The 21,796-nt window shown below is 30.7% G+C and overlaps 1 protein-coding gene across 5 annotated transcripts in view; it reads left to right on the forward strand.

Annotated features, from left to right (window-relative positions):
- The window catches only part of GULP1 (GULP PTB domain containing engulfment adaptor 1), a 269,468-nt gene extending 249,046 nt beyond the window's left edge, over positions 1-20,422 (forward strand). For 4 of the 5 annotated variants that reach the window (XM_020288299.2, XM_020288298.2, XM_012779464.3 and 1 more), the window contains 3 exons: positions 491-629; positions 6,584-6,678; positions 12,467-20,422. In XM_020288299.2, the coding sequence (XP_020143888.2) occupies positions 491-629; positions 6,584-6,678; positions 12,467-12,538 (306 nt within the window). In that variant the 3' untranslated portion in view covers positions 12,539-20,422. The remainder of the gene's footprint in view (positions 1-490; positions 630-6,583; positions 6,679-12,466) is intronic. The other variant, XM_012779467.3, reaches the window with a different exon arrangement.
- The last annotated feature ends 1,374 nt before the right edge of the window (positions 20,423-21,796 follow it).

The following is a 21,796-nucleotide window of genomic DNA, read 5'->3' on the forward strand; positions in this document are numbered from 1 at the left end:
GTTAAAATATATTCTTGAAAATATTTTAAAAATGCCCTCAATTGCATTTGAAAGTTTATTTTTAAGAAGGTGGGTAACTTAAATGTAATCATCCCTGTTTAAAACTTATAATCTTATGCAAAGTATATTACTGAAATCATGTTTTATGTAGTTTCTAACATGTCTAATTCTCTGCTACAAATGGTAATTATTTCTAGATATACAAAAAATCTAATATATCTTGTATACCCATCTGAATAGTATTGCCATCATTTTTGTGAACATTTTTGCAGAAATATTCTATATTCCTTCTTGCAAATGGGCATTTTGCATAACTAGTGGAACAATGTGAAACTGCAGATACTTAACTATGTTTGATCTACAAAATGGCAAGTTCATATGATTCAACTGGATTTGCTGTTTGTATATGTTTTATATGTACAAAGATTATTCAGCATTACAATGTTATCTACATGAAATACGAACCTAATTCATATTATTTTCATTGCAGGCAGGCAGTGTGACACCTAAGTCGCCCTCCACTGACATCTTTGATATGATTCCATTTTCTCCAATATCACACCAGTCTTCGATACCTGCTCGCAATGGCACACAGCCACCTCCAGTACCCAGTAGATCTGCTGAGATCAGTAAGTGTTCTAAACATATCAGTATGCATTGCTATATTTTAAATGTTTAATGACTACTTTCTGGGAAATTATATATCTTAACAAGTTTACTTATTAAAGTATTATGTTTTTATATATGTGCCAAATCAGTTAAATCTATTATATTTCATAATTCAGACTATACTGCTAAAGCCATTCCTATTTGTGACTTGAACCTATTACATGAATGATGATGTTTGTTGTAGGTTTATTTACATCACAATACAAAACATTTAATTATATATTTATTGTTTTGGGGGTTATATTTTTAGTGTTTTGACTTAATTATTAAAAATAGCTGGGGGTAATTTTTTAATCATTGTTGATGTGTTTAATAGAGCTCGTTTAAATATTTTTGTTATAAGATGTATTGATATTGTTGAAGAAATGCATAAATGATATGAATTTCATGACTTATTCATTTATAAACACTATGTAAGGGTTCTTTTTCTGATATATAAGATGCCATAAATTAATCGCTTTTATATTTTATCTTTCATATATCTGGAAAGAACACTAATGCCTCTGTTTGATGAATTAGAAAGCTTCCAACAGATGCTTGGCTGTGTATTGATGTGTGCTTTGTCCCAGAAAATGAAAGAATAATTCTCAGTGGCCATGAATCAGTCACTATGTCTAAAGGGACACTGAAGAAAAAAGTTGTGCATATTATACCTTATTGTACTCTCTCTGATAAACATTAAGACATTATGAGTATAAGTACAAAGTTTTAGCTTAAGGCTTTAGTACATGGCAGGGCCTATAGTTTATTTGTTTCCCCCCATGGAACTTAACAACATACATTGCTCATGTTATGTATTCAGTACATTTTAGAGGACTAATTTGAAAATATATAGTAATAACATTATGGACTTTAAAAATCAGCTTATAAAAATATTTGTATACTTTACATGAGTTGAAATATATTTTTAAATTATTCTGTGTCTTGTGCCAATACAAAATAATTTTTTCAAGGAAATAATCCGTAGTATACACATCTTAGTGTGTTTTAGAAAATATTTCCAATGCCCTGATATCATGATGGAGTAGTTCTTGTGCTTATGAGTGTTCCCACATCTCTCTCTTTATCCCTTTCACTTCCTTGTACCTGGTCACTGATTCACTCACTAATTTATTTATTTATTGAGCATGTGCTCCACACATACGCTAGACTTGGATTATATCCTGGAATTTTTTTTCAGATAAAAATATTTTACTTAGGATTGAGTAATATTCCATTGTGAGCATATACCACATTTTAGTTATCCACTCATGAATTGATGGGCACTTGGGTAGTTTCCATGACCGTGCAATAGTGAATTGTGCTGCCATAAACATTCAGGTGCAGATGTCTTTATAATAGAGTGACTTATGTTCTTTTGGGTAGATGCCCAACAATGCTATTGCTGGGTCGAATGATATTTCTATTTCTAGTTGTTTGAGGTATCTCCAAATTATTTTCCACAAAGGTTGCACTAATTTGCAGTCCCACCAGCAGTTTAAGAGTGTTCCTGTCTCTCCGCATCCTCGCCAGCATTTGTTGTTTTGGGATTTCTTGATATAGGCCTTTCTCACTGGGGTTAGGTGGTATCTCATTGTGGTTTTGATTTGCATTTCTCTAATGATTAGAGATGTTGAGCATTTTTTATATGTTTGCAGGCCATTATTCTGTCTTCTTTGGAGAAGTTTCTGTTCATTTCCATTTCCCATTTCTTGATGGGGTTGTTTGATTTTTTCTTGTTTATTCTTTTAAGTTATAGATAAATTCTTGTTTTTAGACCTTTATGTGAAGTGTAGAGAGTGAATATTTTCTCCCATTCTGTGGGTTGTCTATTTGCTCTAATGATCGTTTCCTTGGCAGTGCAGAAACTTTTTAATTTGATCAGATCCCATTTGTTTATTTTTGCTGTGGCAATGATTGCCTAGGGGTCTTCCTCATAAATTCTTTGCCTAGGCCAATATCTGATAGGGTTTGCAATATTACTCAATCCTAAGAAACAATAGTGAGCTAGCACCATTTATGCTATCCTGGATTAAGTTTAAGCCTGTAATACAAAGCGAGATGACACAAGACCTGAAAATGGGGTACACATCTACTTGCCATCAAATTGGTACTGATAGACTAAAACTATGGTGCTCAAAAAATGGTAGTGTTCAATAGGGATTTTGTAGGGGAGACTCACATCTTAAGGATGTGGTGAGCATTGTAGGGGGCAAGGGATTACCTCTATCCCTTTTTAGGGAGAGGCAAAGATACACACTGTAACCAAAATGTCTAAAAAGAAAATCTGTTATTGGGAGGTGGACAGGTGGAAGGGAGGAGAAAGGGAAGGGTACGCACTTACATGGTGGGTGCAGGGCACACCACTTGGAGGCTGGGCACACTTGAAGCTCTGGCATAGCGGGGTGGGGAGGGGGGCAGGGGCAAGATATGTAACCCTAACAATATTTGTACTCATGTAATATGAGATAATAAATAAACAAAAAAAGAAAGAAATTACTAATACATCCAAATATCACACATAAAAATGCACTTCCTTATACTGTCTGAATCTTTGTTGTAATTAAAAGTTCATTTACTCTACATAGAACTATACTGAGTAATCTCATTGCTCATGCCTTCAATCTTCAAGACATCTGTTTCATTAATAATTTTAAGGATATACACTTACATATATAGAAAATATTCTTAATATTTCAGAGGATTTTTAATTGAAAACTGAAAATTATATATCCTTATGGTATACAACATTATATATATATATTCACACACACACATACATTGTGGAATGGCTAAATCAAGGCAATTAACATTTGCATTACTTCATATGCTTACAATTTTTTGTGGTTGAGAACACTTAAAATCTACTCTGTTAGCAATTTTCAAATATGGGATATATTGTTATTAATGATAGTCACCATGATGTACAATAGAACTGTTGACATGCTAGAATTTGAAATATAAATTAGCAATGTATCTACAGTGAAAGATTCTAATCGAAGTTGAAATATATAAATTTAGAAGACTGAATAGATTTGAAGATATTTAGGAGGAATAATTTATGAAGATGATGCTTAAAAGTTCAAACTCAATTATAGTTCAGTATTTTAGACTAAATGTTGTTAACAGGAAAAATTGGCAGCAGAAAAGTGGAAAATAATGAGCTCTGTTTTAGACATTGATGAGTTTGAAATGCCTTTGGAAAGTCTAAGCAAAGATGGTTAAATGGTTTTAAGAGATTTATTAAAAGTAAAAGAGAAAGTAAAGTAACACCTTGATACATTTTTCAATGTCTGTCCCTCAAAGTATCAAAGTTTAGTAAAAATATATAGATAAATAGATAGATACATAGAGATTATACAGATATATTGCAAGATATCTCTGTCCCTATATGTCTGTCTGTTTGGTCTATCTATATTAACCACTTAAGGACAAGTTGTTTATCACATTTTAATTGTAAAATTGTCTAAAACTCTAAACCAGTGGGGTTTAGTTATAGGACTTTTTCTCTAAATGAACTCTTCAATGTATTCATTAATTTATTTTTCTTCATTATCTGCTAAGTACATAAAAGCAAAAACTTGCATGATTGCTTCCTTATTTTCTCTTTTTAGTGCCTGAGAATCCTAATAGTTCTCCAGAATGTGTTTTTGATCCTCTATTTCTCACTTCCATTGAATACTGTGTTTCTCTTTTGAATACATTTCAGACTTTAATCTGTTTAATAACTATGTTCCCTGATTGGCTATAAGTTCCATGAATGTTAGTAATTACATAGCAAACTTTGTTCATAGAAGCTGAACTTAGACTCAACTAATTTTAATGTTAGTAATTACATAGCAAACTTTTTTCATAGAAACCGAATTTATATGATTTTTGTTATGAATTTTATATACATCTGAGCTGAGCAAAATACACCAAAGAGCTCTGTAACATTTATTAATTTACATAGTTTTAATATCATTCCTTAAATTATAGTATAGTTGTTTCTTAACTATAGGGGAGTTATGTACTCTTAAAAACATGATAAATTAAGAAACTTCTTCACAGAAAAACACAGCATGCCCACTGAAATACAATTTTGCATTACATTTCAGGAATGTCAAGGACTCCTTAAAGCTCATCTGAAAACTCTAGTGATTATTGAATCCCAGTCCGAGAATATCTATATATGAAAATTTGTATTCTTCTTTTCAGCAATCCCTCCCCTTCATTATGTCATTTAAAAAAGAAAAAAATAACTATATGAAAAGTATTGTTCAATATACTTGTGGTATAGTGGAAAACAAGCCACACTTCCAAAGAGAAGTGCCTCTGATCTTTAAATTTTGATTTCTTGCTTTAGCAGCACTAAATAAATAACAGCAATAGTAATATCTGTCAGTTATATGTAAAGTTGTAAATTCCCATTTGATTAGGACAGTTCTGGATTATAGCTTTTGTCCCCATATAACTATTGGGAGTGCTATTTTTAACTTTTAAAAGTCTCTGTATTTGGAGGATAAATTATATGCCCCTCTCATTTATATACTTACCAGAACCAGAAAATTCTAAGAATTTCATGTTTATTAACTTATTTAATAAACCAAAATCTGAAAAAGAAAGAAATGATTAAAACTGGAAAAGCAAGGCTTGTTCATAATGGGAGTCCAGACTGATTTTAGAAGATATTGTAGAAATCCAGTTGCATAAATATTATTTTTTATATAGCACTGAAGTTCTCTGCAAAAAGAAAATATAAATATGCTGTAAATACCCATTCCCATATTTAATTTTTTCCAATTAAGTTTGCATTTGAATTGATTGAGAGGAAAGAAATTTATTGGGTTTATTTATTTTAAAATCATGTAATAGGCTGTGATCTATCAAATGCAAACATGAATTTTAACTTTGATACTTCTTTAGTGATAAAAAGCAGTACATGCTTTAGAATATTTATATGGAAAGCTTTTTAAATACTGCACATCTACCACTTTTAAAAAAGAAATTTATTTCTGGGATCAGAGGCATTTTAAAGAACCTGTCTCATTGTGGTTATTTAGGAAGTTAATATGATTTAATAGCACATGAAATGATGTACTATATTTTTTCAGATAAAAGGTGAGATTAAGGTACATGAACTATAGTAGAGCTATTTGCTAATCTACTCAGTCCTGAATATTGCTTCACTGTGGTGTTGCAAGGTATCAATAAGTGTAGTTAGGGAAACCCTAATGAGTGCTATATTAATTTTTATAAATTTAAATTACTTCAGTAAAATGTAGGTGTCGTCATATTTTAATTATAAAATATTAGGTGAATTTCATATTGAGAAGTCTTCATTGAAGATACAGAAACCTCTTTGAATAATAATTCTAAATAGTTTTTAATGCCATAAAATGGATCTTTTTTCGCTGGGCGTGGTGGCTCAGGCCTGTAATCCTAGCACTCTGGGAGGCCGAGGCGGGAGGATCGTTTGAGCTCAGGAGTTTGAGACCAGCCTGAGCAAGAGCAAGACCCCATCTACACTGAAAAAATAGAAAGAAATTAGCTGGACAACTAAAAATAATAATAATAAATATATATATATATATATATATATATAAATAAATTAGCTGGGCATGGTGGCGCATGCCTATAGTCCTAGCTATCAGGAGGCTAAGTAAGGAGGATTACTTGAGTCCAGGAGTTTGAGGTTACTGTGAACTAGGTTGACGCCAGGGCACTCTAGCCCTGGCAACAGAATGAGACTCTGTCTCAAAAAAAAAAAAAAAATATGGATCTTTTTTCCTTGTTAGTGTTTAACTGGTCAGGGAAGCCCAACATAAAGTATAAATGTGAATATTGGCTCATTTGATCATGTAAATATTTATTTATATAATACTGCCTTTGAAATCTAACTTACTCCAGCTCATGTCTTGTCATTTCATTTACTAAGTTATGTTCTTCTTTTTAGAACGGGACCTGTTTGGAGCAGAACCTTTTGATCCATTTAACTGTGGAGCAGGAGATTTCCCTCCAGATATTCAATCAAAATTAGATGAGATGCAGGTGACTATTTTAACAGATTGGCCCATAAATGGTTTATTTACTTTTAATCTGAGAAAAAGAGAATGTTATATACAAAACTACCTTTTCCTTGAATTAATGTCACTATAAAAACTTACTTAAAATGAATTACTTTAAAATAATAATGTACATTAGTCCTAAAAATACTTTATATGTTAAGAATAGGGTATTTTGTGGTTCAATTTACAACAGCAATAAGACGGTTCATTTAAAAAAAAAATGACATGAATTCTAATTGTTCATTGTTTTGAAATTCAGTCTTAAAAGGTCAGCACACCAGATTTATAAGATTTGATTTCAGCCTTAATAATTATGAATTTCAAAATTGTAAATGGGTAGATGAGGGAAAATCTTTGTAAGAGTAAAATCATTCTCTCTGAAAAGAAGCATTGTAGCTGTAGTTCATAACTTCTGGGCCTTTATTGAAAAAGCAGACACCCAGTGACAACTTCCTTAGGAATGTAGTCCAGTTGGGTTTTCATTTCTCTCTCTCTTTTCCTTTTGAATTTTAACTTGGTCTGGAAGTTTGAAGAAATTGGTTTTAAAAGCTTCATACAATGGGCCATGATTTAAAAATATTCTTATAACCACTAGAATAAAGTCTTCTCTTCATATTTGCCCTTTACATTTTGGTTAAGCTATTATATCCTATTTTTCATCAAAAAGTTTATATATGGTAGAATCCAGACAGACACCAATTATGTGAAGCTGGTTGAGAAGAGACAATGAAGACACTAACATAAGGTGAAGGAGGTATTTCTGTTTATGGAATGCATTTAGTCCCTATCCTTTGCTTCCGGAAAAAAAAGAATAATGGCTAAACTCTGATCACTCGTAATTACACTCCTCCTTGGGAAGATAACATAAATACCCTCCACTCATTTTAGACTGCAGCTATGTAGCAGTCTTATTTTCTAGGCATGATGTGACTTTCTTTATTGTTCTAAATATCATAACATGCCTTTATTTCTAAAGTTGAATTATTTAACATATGTCTTGAGGTTTTCAAAGAATATGTTAAAAGAGTATTTTCAAGTTGGGCAGTTCGTAATTCTCTTTTACATGAAATCTATTTTAGACCCTTAATATTAACTTATATTATTATAATATTTTAAAATATTTACAAAAAGTTACAAAAATTTATCCTTATGGCTTTTATATAGTTCTGAATTCAAAATTATAAATTAAAGAAAAGCAAAATTACAACATCGGTAAAATTCAAATTAAGATCTTTAACAGGATGGATGATGTATTTGACTGAAACTAAAACTACCATATCAAACTTCTATTTATTTGAACATGTATCATCTCTGATGGCATGGCTTTTCTATTTCTTTTCCATATCTCAAATACAATAAAACTTTCACTCAAATTATGCATGATTATTTAGTGAGAATTCTGTAATCCATATGAAATCAATTTCTTTCCTTTTTGAATAGCTTTTAAAAGTGAACTTGTACTACTTGGGACTAATGCTTTTGTTGGAACAAACACAAACATAGGCACTGATGTGGTAGTACTTATTCTCAAGGATTATGCGGGTCATAAAGATTACTTTTCTATGAATTTTTTTAGATCTTCACGAAATTGAAAAAAATGTCTATAGATTTTAAAATATAAGCTTCCATCATCAGATTTTTGTAGGAAATAAGTTTGAGAAATACTGTATTAGAATGATTTAATGATGTGTCAGCGAAACAATGTTAAACTGTGGTGTTTTTTGTTTTTATTGTTTCTAATATTTTCTTAATGTTTCTTTTTATTCTTTTCTGCTTTCATGGTGGGTAGCGCCAGAGATGGTTGGTATATTATTTTCATAATAATATTAAACAAATTCCAACATTTTAAAGCTAAAAACTTTAACATTTGCAAACATTATTAATAAATATTCAGAGGGCAGTTTCATATGGGTGTGTCTGATTATTATTTGTATATAAAGAGGTTTCATAAATGATAGTTTAAGGTTATTTTTGCAATTACTTAGTCACTATTGCATTGTCTTTATTGCTTATCTGTTTCTTTCAGTTCAAGATTTACTTGTGAAGTCACTTTAACTAAAGTTAAATAATATTTTCTTCACCTAAAGTATATGATGACTTTTATTATTACTCTTGCTAGCCTGATCTAATGCACACATTTAACTATTATCTTTGCATGTCATATAACAACTTAATACAGTATAATGAGCTGTGAATACCATATTGAGTTAATAAGCTTAGTGAGCTATGTAGTTTTTCTCTTTCATTTACAGGGGATTGTGAGTAATTTATTTCTAAGGGAATTGAATTATTAAATTTGAAATCACAGAAATATTTTATGCATGTAAGAATTTATGGAGAAATATTAAGCCATATTTCATAACTTTTCTAACTTCACAGTTAGAAAATTAGATATTTCTTTCAAAGCAATAATGTAGTTATCTGATTTGACATAATATAAACTGTCAGGTACATATCACCAACAGGCAAATTAAAGAATAGTATGATAGCCCAGAAATATACCTTGTGAGCTATAGTAATTTAATACATTAGAAAAGGATGGCAAGTTAGTGAAGGATGAAAGAACTGTGCACAAATGTGTTCAGTCAACTGGTTAATAATTTGGGAGAAGATCAATGTACACTTGAAACCTAACAGCAAATATCCAAATAGATTTAAAAGGTATTAGGCATTTTTAAATGTTTGGAATATAATTGAATATTCATCAGACTTTTGAATTGGAGAGAATATTTTATAAGGAAAAGAAAATTGTGGACATATAATCTTCTAAAGTTTTAAAAAAATTTTCTCTTTAACAATATATAAATACATCACTATACATAAGTAAAGCAAGTAGACAATTGACCAGGAAACTGAGAAATCAACAGATAAATTTTAAAGGCAATATTTCACAAAAGAAGACCACAAGTTTTGCCTAATCAAAGTAAACATAAACTAAATAAAGAACTGTAAATGCCATTTTAATCTAGCAAATAGGCAATTTTATTTTCTTACTAATAATCAATATAAGTAAAAATGTTATGAAAAAGCACTAAATCATTGGTAGGCCATGATTAGTTCATAACATCCTTTTGAAGAGTAATTTGTTATTAATACTTTTATTTCTATTTGATATTAAAAACTTTAAAACAATCTATTCTGAGGGAAAAATAATTATAAATGTGTTAAATCTCTATACATGGAAATATATAGGCAACCTTATCCATAATGTAAAATACAGAAAACAAATCATTGTAAAAATTAATAGCGCTTTATGTAGTCACAACAAATTAGTTTTATGGAAACTCAAAATAATACAGAAAGTTAGTTTTGCTAATGTGATAAAAGGAAGATAGAAAATTATATACATGTAATGTATTACATAAATAGGAAAATTATATGTAATATAAATATAATTAAATAATAATTAAAATTATTTTAAAAAATCTATAGATGGAAAAAAGGACATGCCTTGACATGTTAACAGGTGATGTATATGAATGGTTTTTCCTTCCTTGATATACTTTTCTATTTCAAAATAAGAAAATGCAATTGAGCAAAATATTTTATATAAAACGCATATAATTTATAATATTTTAATTAATTAGAAAATTATTGTTTTTTGTGATATTAGCTTATAAGTTCCATCATTATATACAGTAAATAAAACCTCATTTTCATTTAGAAGTTTAAAGTTCAAGAGGATATGAAACCTTTGAATGATCCAGAGTTTATTAAATTATGTTTGCAAAATAAGACTTACGAAGAAAGGTCAGAAAACGTGTGGGAAATTTAATCTTGGGAGGAAAGAAAACCAAGGCGCCTGGTAATGCATAATGTACCTGTTAACAGGGATGATTCGGAAAATTGAAAGGGACTCTGAAAGGGTCCTTAAAAAATCGCCATGGAAATACTATTGTAAATGATATACAAACACTTTATTATTGAAATAGGGATCAACCCATATTTTACTTTGGTTGTTGTTCTGCCTTCCCAATACTGACAATACAGTGATAAATAGTATTTTGAGGTAATTAAAGTAATACTGATCTAATTTCAGAATGAACTGATAAAATTTAAAAGTACTCCATGGTAAACTTTTTCAAAGGTAACTCTCTGTATCTACCTACCATATCTATCTATCTAACCATCTATTGCATATCAATCTTTCTATCATTCATAATACATCAGAAAATGACATAGTATATAGAACTTCAGATATCCAAATAAAATATTTTTAAAGAAAAGTTTATTTGTAATATTTTTAAAGTACTCATTTTTCATTTGTTAGTTGTTTGAAAAATATACATATATATGGCAAAACATTTCTTTTTGGGATAAGAATAAGTTTTTTAAAAAAATATTGGTAAGTACTATGACCTTTACCCAACTGATTATAATTTGTATTCCATGTAATGGGAAGGAATTTTGAAAAACCTTTGCAGTGATTATATTGCTGATTATATTACCTCTCTGCTATAAACATAATGAAGAGCATTCTCTGAAGATTAATAATAAAGTGTGGCTTGCAGCTTCATAATCCCTTCCTTCCCTATATGATGATGTTCATATTGGATTTGTACAACTCTAAGTACATTTAGATACCTGTTCTAAATGAAAGAAATTTGTGGAAATGCAAACAGATACACAATTGGCTAACACACAAATTGATATAGTTAGTCTTTGAATGAAACACACAAAGCAGAGGAAGACAAAATGTTTCTCTTTGAGAAACATTTTGTTTTCTTCAGGAATAGACTGATGTCTACATTTTGTTTGCCAATAATGTGTCACATGGCCACCTCAAACTACAAATTACCTCCTTAAATAACATTTCAGTTTTCTTAGTAAGAAAAAAAGGTAGAACATATATAAGGGTCTGTCACGTGGCTTCTACAAGGAAACCTGCAATGTGGCCTCCAGTTCTACAGATCAGTGTGCATCTGTGTCTCTCATCTTTTTAAAGACCAGTGTGCATAGATTTACGAGCAAGGGTGGGGATGGGGAAAGGTGGTAAGACCAGAGATGGCCCACTGTTCAATTATCTTATCCAGAAAAAAAGAGAGCTTGAAGTAGAGAAGGATAGAATCCTTTGTCATTAACTTTTAACTCAAAATCTTAGGGAAAGAAATCCACAAAACTTTCATAGGAACTGAGTTCTTATGCTCAATAAATCAAAGGCAAATTAACTTCTAAAGCATGGTAGGAAAGTAGGAGTCAAAGGGGCCAGTCCACTGCATCAACAGCAGAGCTAGTAGGGGAAGCTTTCTCCATGGCAAAATGTTCCACATAGGCTAATGGCATTAAATTTACAAGAAGTATTTTACCCAGGCTCCAATCATTGGTAACCAGAAATTAAAAGTGAAAATTATCAGTGTATCTTGAACTTCTCATCAATTTGATGTCCAGCTATCTTAATATTTAAATTAATAATAATCTTTATAATTATTATAAGCTATAATAGAGTAATATAATAAATAGGCTTTACTGAAAAAGAAATGTTTAAACCTTAAAACTACTTAATTCTGTATATTTCTATTTTCTTCTGTCTCTCATGAATGCTAACCTCACATATATGTAAAACATTAAAATATTAATGAGCATAAAAGAACTGCCAGTAGTATACATCTATATAAAATTTTACAAGCCAACATTAGTATATAATTGTTTCTTAATTGATCAAAGCATGAAGATTTCAACTTCTGTTCATAGTCTTTTCTATTTATTGATTTTATTTTATTTTACTTTGCCATTAGCATTTCCTATTTTAATGATTTTATTCTGTTTTACAGGAGGGGTTCAAAATGGGACTAACTCTTGAAGGCACCGTATTTTGTCTCGACCCATTAGATAGTAGGTGCTGATGTCAAGAACAAGAGACCCTGATTCATGTTAAATTTGTTTATATGCATATATAATTCATTATTACTTTAAGATAGGTATTATACATGTGCCCAATATATTTTTGAATATATTACTGTTTTGAAAATTATTTCAGTAAAATGTCTTTCTTCATTTTCACGATTGATCTATAATTTTTATTTTAAAAACAACTTGCTGTCAAGTGTATCATACTTTTAGTATCCTTTCTGTTTCTGTGGTAGATGAATTTATAATTGAAAGACAAATTATACAAATATCTGCCTTGTGTGTGAGTTCTAAATAATCAGCACCTTGAAATTTGAATCCATTTTCAAGGCTGCTAATTTATTGTTGATTTCCCAAAAGCCATACCTTAATGATACTTTTTAAAATTCTGAAGAGATACATTAATGCCAAACTAAACACGTTCTGTTTTCAAATAATAAACATGTTGCCATTCATTAGACAAATGCCATTTTATGTATAAAATGCTGCTCACATCACTGGGAAAATATTAACTTTGAATATAATGCCACCAGGTCACTAAGTTTTAGCAGGTAAAATAATAAGCATATAAATTCCAATAATAATTAAAACAATGTATTTAGAGTATTTATTAAATATTAGTAAATACAAAGTGATAATTTTAGTTATTATCAGTTATACTCTAAATATTTAAGTTTTTTCATGAATAAGGATTATGAAAAATAATGAAAATCTGCTATTACAAAAAACTTAAAATTTTATTTCTAATGAGATAAATTATATTACTATCACAGCTAAACATTATCTGATCTGATATTCCTAAAAGTTATTTGGAATATATGCTACTTATGGTTGCAATATCTATCACCCATATTTACTTTACCAAATATATTTGTTCTCCCTAAATAGGTATTATCCTTCTGATAGCTTCTTCTTTGAGAAAATTATTTTCTCACCAAAGCTTATTTTGCAATGCCCCATTAATTTTCATACTTTAACATCTATGACAACTTTTTTATGTGAATTATCAATCTTACTTAGCAAATTTGATTTACATTTGTTTTGTTGAAGTCAGAACCTCATCTTTTATAAAAATCAAGTTGCTGCTCAGTTTAGTCTTGAACATGAGCAATTTAATTCTCTTGGACCTCATTCTTAATGTGTTGATGAACCTTGACTTTAAAAGCAACATTTGCTTCCTATACTTCTGCCCATTATGTAACAGACTAATTTGTATTCAGTGCAACAAAAATTTCTGGTGAAAATTTCTAATTTAGTTCATTACATTACGAGAAAAATAAAATTAATAAAAATGTGGGCTTATATTGGAGGTGGCCCTCAAAAATAGATTTTTCTTTTACTCGTGGGAATTTTCTTCAAGTGCTAAAGGTACATTTCCATTAGGAAAAAAAATCAAATATGCTTATGCAATATTATATTTGTGTGTATCTCCATAATGTTGAATGGTATATATGAGTCTTCTAGTGTGTTTTCCTTTATCTGTTTGGTTGTGTCTTAATTAGAGGGCAATATATGTTTCATAAAGAAGAGTCTTTATAATTTTGTTTGTCATATAGTATTTTGGAATTTGTATAATGAGGATGTTTAGAAGCCCTATATGTGGCTTTTTTTAACAGATAGATTTGTATTTTTATTGTACTTTAAAAAGATTTATGTAATAGGTATATATTTAGCAGCCATTTATTATCAATGGTAACACAATAGAGTACTAAGATGGTATTTGCACATTTAAGATATGTTACTTTACCAATTTTTAATGGTAATCAATTCTGCTACTGGCATGATTAAATAGTACATAATTGGTCATTAATGATGAACATTTTATTTCTCCAGTGCATTTTTATGAAGATCTGGTTGAAAATTGTATTTCTATGTAAACACGATGATATGTTTGATTTTGCTGAGAATAAATGATTTTAAATAAATTAAATTGTATAATATGCTCATTAAATAATCTCTAATTAATTTAGACACATTCTAAAGCTAATTATATGATAGATTCTCTAGGTGATAAATTTGAGTTGAAAGAATAAAAAGAGAAAGAGAAAGATGCAAAGAACAAAGAAAGAAAGGGCTTTACATTTAACTTCATTTCTTACAGCCCACACACATTTTAGCTTTATGAGCAAATATCATTCAGTTGTGAAAACAATGAATTTGATCCTGCTGATGAGAGAGGTCACGATTTGGTTCCTTTCAACAAAAGCATCTGGTGCAATAACTGTATTATGTAAATATCACTTTTCCAAATTGGGGGCTTTTTGAGCCTAGCAATAATACTAAAGGTGTCTTAGCTGATAGTCTTAAAAAGGTGGACTTGATAATAGAATGTGGTTTGTGGGTAACTGTTCTATCACGAAGAACTTTTGAACCTTTTCAAAACTTGGTGTTAAGTATTTTAGAGACACACAGGACTCCCATACAGACTTTGCACCCAATGAACAATTCAATTCATTCAATAAAATTCACTTATTACTCACGTTGTGTGAATAACACGTGTTATACATGTCAGAAAACATCTGGCGTGTTATACATGTCGGATATTGTTAACTGATATTGTTAAATTGACAGGATCCTTGCCTTCAGTTAGTTTGTTGTCATAATGGAAAAGTTAGGAAAGCATATGAGTTACTAAATGAAAACCAATATGTACTAATGTTAAAGTACTGTGTGAACCAAAAGCTTTCCCAGGAACATACATATTTCAGCATGGTTGAATCTAGGCACCTCACACTAGCTACTATTATGTCAGACATACAGTGTGAGGTTTATCAGGACAGACTAATGGTAATAATCTTCTTCATCTCTTTTTGTTTCTTATATTTTGGGCACGAATTTTACTCAAACAATTTTAGTCATAGTATGGCAATTCATTTTCAAATAGAGTTTCTGATATATTATGTTGTTGAATTTCTAAATACTGACTTTTTTTTACTCTTATTGGTGTTACTTAGCATAATCATGGAAAAAACTGTCAATACTTTGCTATTCCAGTGTTTCCGTATATAGTTCCAAATTGAATATTTACTCATGATTTTGAGTTTAGGCCTCTGTTAAATTACTTGAAGGATCTTGGACTCAATTTTGACAACTCAATCTCAGACTCCACCCAAACTACACCCTTCACAGGCAGCTCACAAACTGTGGAATGGGCATGGCTGCTATTGCCCTCATATCCCTCTGGGCATTTCCTGGATGTCTTCTCCTTCTAAATCACTTCAGACAAATCTTCCAAAATCTTTCTTCTTCAATACCCATGTCACAAATTTGACAGAAACCTTAATTCTTACATAATCGTTACACGTTTTGATCTTATGTTGTCAAGGTCTAAGATAATCCACTTCTGAAATTCTCTCCCCCAAAGCATAATTTCTCTAGAATCCTTTCAAAGTGGGATTTTTTTTTTTTATCTAGCAAGAATAACTCCTCCTAATATCATATATAATCTTCAATTTTCTTATTTTCAGATAAGGAAATTTTATGAAATACAGATATTATTTAAATTGCAGAAGTCATTGCCTTTGGATTCATTCCTTTTCACTCTACTTCATAGACTCTAAGCAACACTACTTCCCAAATCATAGTTTAATAGTATACAAAAGATGGCATACTTAAGGAGTTGAGTTCTCATTTTCCTGACATGACATGATAAATTGAAATAGCTAAATTCCTTATTTCTGTATGATTAACATTGTGTTCTGCTTCAGTTAATAGTGCCACCATAACTGTGTAACAAAAGTTTAGCAAAAATTTACCTTATCTTATTTACCTTAGCCACATTTCTGGCATTCATTCAAATGCACACTCAAAATTCATTGAACCAAACTATTCTAGTTTGCAGGTGACTCTATAGACATTTTGAAACTCCATGCATTAAGACTTTCAAATGTTACCGTTTTCATTAAAGAGGACCTAGCTAGAAGCTGTCGAAGTTACCTCTTAAAAGGATTTTCCAATACACACTGGACCTGAGTTTTCTATGAAAGAACATTCTGAAATCCCAAGGTATTTTCTCAGTACCTTGACCCTAATCAACTTATCATTGTTAATATTTTTTGCAAAAATCACTAAGATATCTTGGAAGCAACTCTGTTTTTGTATTTTTAATAAATTTTAAAATGTTGCCATTTATTTTACCAACCCTTTTAAAGGACTTCCTTGACATTTTTCTATCCTCCTTAGTGACAAGCACAGTACTTTATCCATAAGCATTCAGTAAAAGGTTGAATAATTCTTTAGCATGCTTCTTGATAATGATGCAAACTAAAATTTTTTATACTGTCTTAGATAGTACAAAACATCGTGCCTTCAAATTAATAACGGGAGAAGAGAACCACTTTTTCCTCTCCAATACAATCTTTACCATTATTTTAACTTTTACTGCATCAATAATTTGCTAAATAAAGCTCTTGATAATTTTCTGCCTAAGAATGTTTAACAACCACCATAGAATCATGGACCAAGGAAATCTGGCCCAATTGAGAGGAAAAACAAAAGAATGATTATTCAGCATCAAAGAGGCTGTGAGAATTCAAGGGTGAATGTCATATAATTACAGGACATTCCCTGTACTCAAGGGAGTGGAGAACTGTATTTATTGAGCATGTGTATTAAAGAATGATAGCTAAAAACTCAAACCATATCTTCCTTGAATCCGATATTGTGGTCATGCAGTTTTCATTGGTTTTCAATATTTTTGAGTTCGTTTATCTGTCTTTATATTTTTCCTCTTATTTCAAATGAGCTTTCAGGAGTACATGTTGGGGTCCTTCCCAGTTGACTACTCCCTCCCCTTTGTCTGGCCAGGCTGCTATGTTCTAGTCTGTTCCAAAGGTCACTTGTTCCAGTTGAAATAACTGTCTGGATGGCCTGGAAATAATCCAGATACTGGTTCTTTCCTGCAAAGAAAGCAAAGATAGATGTTTGTTTTGGGCTATACTTTAAATGAAAAAAAAAAGGAATTCTATGTCTGGATCTCCTAATACTTAAAAAAAATCATGTAATTCTAGGACCCATTTAAAATGTTTATGATTTTTCAATGCTTTGTATATATTCTACTTTTTAAAGTATACTTTTCAAATTCAGTTATTTACTATGAGTATCATTAAAGAAATAGGTAATCGTATGTCAGAAGTATATGCAGAGAGATTTTGGCAAAGATTTAGCAAATACTAATTGCTTTCTCTCTCTCTCTCTCTCTCTGTCTCTCTCTCTCTCACACACACACTCCATTTACCTATTCAGTTCTTTATTTTATTCTTCATAGCCACTTTAATTAAAGAAAAATAAACTCAACTTAGGCTAGACAGTACAGGGAATGGGAGGAGACAGGTAGTAAAGGGATAGTCATAAATCTTCAGCGATATCAACTTACCTACATTTGGCCAAGTGGCTGTGCACAGATATTTGACCTGTTCATTTTTCAGACAAGTTGGACAATTTGGCGGCCAGGGAGTAATAAGAATGATGCAATTATATGAAAAGCTGTTTCTACAGTGATTCCTCTTTAATTTCCCCTAGTTCTCTGATAATGCCTGCAGTTTTCATCTTTTCTACGTAAAAGGAATTAAACAAGAAAAGACCTAAAAATAAGCTGGCTACTCTTTCATGACTTCCTGCCACCAATGGAAAATAAGAAAACAAATATTACTTCCTTAGAATCACTTCAGTTTGAAAATTTCTAAATCATAATTTACTTGAATTTTTAAGTAGTTAAAATATTACCTGTACTGAACTAAGTCTAGCCTATAGAGAACAATTGAACTAAAATTTAAAACTCTATGCTATGACCTTACAGTTACACTTATGGGTTTAGACTGGTCTTTTTTGACTTTGGGAAAGTCATGTAAGGGGGTTATGGCTTCTGAAGTTCACAAATCTTAGCTATTATTGGTATAAAAAAGGAATAAAGTCCCTCAAGTAAACCTAAGATTTAAAGGGAAAAAAACATTGTCAGAATTATATATTTCACATTCTTTTATTTGTATACTAGCTGTAAATAAATATGGAATCAATGGCTTCCAAGTAAGTAGTGCATGTGCCTGGGAATTAGAGGTAATAATAATCCCATATAAAAGGACAGGAGTGATCACAAAACTGTTCCAGCTTTTCCACCTCTTTATTATCAAAACAGCTTGTATAGAATTATGTCCCTTCGCAACAGTCAAAGTTAAATGCAAGGCAAAACCATGATTCCAAGCTTCTCTCCTTTCTCAAACTTTCCTACTCCTAGGTACACATTTAAAAGCAGACCTCAGAATATATTTACACCAGAAAAATGGAACTGGGTTCTCTACAAAAGTATCAGTGGCTTGCCACATTTTCAGGATGACTTCAAGACGAATGATGTGTGTCTCAAAGAAATTCAAAGGCTCTCCGTCTTTCCAAGTAAACGTTAAACCTTGAAAATGCCAGGCCCCTCCCCCCAAAATGCTGAAACATATAACACTACATTGAAATGTCAAAACACAAATATTCTTAAATGTGCTCAAATTGATAGAAATTTTAGATTCACAGAGAATTTGTTCCATACCTGGATTTTGTAGAAACCTGCCTATATGTGCTTAGGTTTTATAATGAAGCTTCATGTGTGTGAATGTGAATATTGGAATCCTTTCTTGAAATGGATTCACATAAAATTTGCATTTGATATGGTGAGTTATACTCTTTGAGTAGCTGTTTTGAGTAGCTTGTTTGTTTTCCTTATAAAGGAATGAAAAAACAGAGAACATTAAAAACCCTCAATATGACTGTTAAGTCTTCTAAAGGCAGCAATTGCCATGTGCATTTCTCTTTACTCTGTATCCTCTCCTTAATCCTCAATCATAGAGCTGAAGCTAAAGAAAACAGCTAGCCCAGACTCCACAAGGGTCTGGAGTTTTTATTTCTGCTATGCAAATTTATCAAATCTCTACAATCCTTTGCAAAATATTTTATCAAAAAAAAAAAAGTACCTAAAACAAAAGTTCCTTCTTAGCAAACAGTTCAACTTTTTTAAAAAAGTAAACAATCAAGAATGTCCATCTGATCAAATAAGATTAATTACGTAGTTTATAGACAGAAAATAAAACCAATGAGGCCATGGAAAGCACATGAGTCATATGACCTAATTGAGTTTATTTAGAATACACACACACTTACAAAAATTTGGAATTCCATCAAAACCAGATTGTTTCCCTCACTGTTCCCAACCAAAAATTAGAAGGTCAAAGGAAAATTGGACAAAAATGTTCAAAAAAGCTATGCATGAAAATTGTCTAACAACAAACAAAGCAAAAATAAGTGAAACAGTGGAAGGAAGACAAGGTTTTAACATTTTGATTTTTAGGTTAAAATCTGTTTGATAGTATTTTTATCTTATGTAATATTTGATATTAACTTACATCTAATACCAGTGATGTTTTTCTTTAAAAATTATCAGGAAAATTGTAATAATGAATTCATTTTGAGGCAGTTAAAGGAAACAATGTAACTAGAATTTAAGGAGCAGAGAGTTATTTTGGAATGTGCTTGCTCTCAAGAAAGACCAAGCGAGACTAAAATAAATGCATTAATTCATTATTGTTCTTCATGAGAATGAGCAATTTAAAGCAGAGAGAAACTTCAGCTCTGTTTCAAAAGGTCAGCTGGGATGGTATTTAAGAGGAAAAATGAAGTCACATTTTTAGTACTTAAGACAGATGCTTTATGTTAAAAGACTTCTCTGATGAGGTCCTTTTGTGCCAACTGGAGACTGTTCTAAGTGGGTATAGAGTGGAAGAAAAAACAAGTTATTGTTCTTCACGGATCCTTTTAAATGCCTCAAATGCACATATTCTGAAGGGACAATTGAAATTTCTGATCCCTGGCTACATCTCCACTGTGACTATGCTCCCTTTCCAGTGAGAGTAGTCTCTCTCTCTCTCTCTCTCTCTATGTATATATATATATATATATATATATATATATATATATATATATGTATGTATGTATGTATATATATATATATATATATGTATGTATGTATGTACACAGAACTGAAGTTTCTAGAAATGTAATTTTTAATTTGGTCTAAGCCAAATCCTGAAATAGCTCAGGATACTCATTTTGGAAACATTTTAGTCACACTTATTAAAATTTCAATTCCTAAAAGCAAAATCATCAAAGGAAAATGCTATAAATGATGAATATATATTGGCAAGAATAATGTTTATCTATGACTGCCAAAACTTCAAGATTACTGATAGAGATTATAGTATGTCTATGTGGCCAGAAAAATCATTGTGAGATGAACAATGTTTTCCAATCACCACTCATCATAGAATATTTTTTGGTATATATGAAACCACAAGTACATGAGTGGGAGCTTACTGCAATAAGTTGGAAATACTGCAGTCAAACCACTAATCATGGCGGCTAGATTTCCCAGAATAAATTCATTGCTCTAGAAATTATGCCAACTACTTGGGTTAAAAATATGGCTTTAAAAGTTGTAGATCAGCATAAAATGGAAGGCTTATTAGCACACTTCAGTAACTTGGTTTTAAAGCAGACAATTTAAATAGTGTTTCATAGTAATTCACTTTTTTTAAACATAGGGTTGCAAAGGAAGGGTAGTTGTAAGCACCATCAATTAATTAATACATCCAATCAAACTGGGGTTTGCATATAAAAATCTTTATTCTGCCTAAATGAATTTTGCTCCCAAATATGAAATCTTTTTTTGTATGGAATATATGTCAGCCTATATAGATCATAATACAGAAACTTTTTCTTTCTTATTTTGAATTACATAATTGTCCAGTTGATTTTATAACTCATTCTTGACTTTTTTTGATACTTCATAATAATTGTGAATTAATATGAGCTAGAGCAAAGGTAGTTATAAATATACAAAAATGTGATTTTTAAGTATTGATTCAGTATTAGAGTCAGACAGGACCACCACTTTTTAAGCTTTTGTAAGAAATTTAATTTAAAAAAACAAAAACTAAAGTAAGATACATTTTTAATCAATGTACATACAACCTTTTGATTGAGAAGTATTGTTATTATGATGCCACTACTTAACTATACTAAATATTATCAACCCAGTGCTGCTGTATTCAACAAATTTTTTTTCTAAAGAACAATAATCATGTATATTTTCACTAATTTGCAACGAGGTTTTTACATGTAGCATTTTTTAGTTTCCATGTAGATACTTTCTCTCTCTTTGTGTGTGTGCGTGTGTGTGTAATTGTCTTCATGAAAAGTGTTTTTGTGTTGTTTTTATA

Source organism: Microcebus murinus, chromosome 8 (assembly GCF_040939455.1).
Source record: "Microcebus murinus isolate Inina chromosome 8, M.murinus_Inina_mat1.0, whole genome shotgun sequence".
NCBI lineage: Eukaryota > Metazoa > Chordata > Mammalia > Primates > Cheirogaleidae > Microcebus > Microcebus murinus.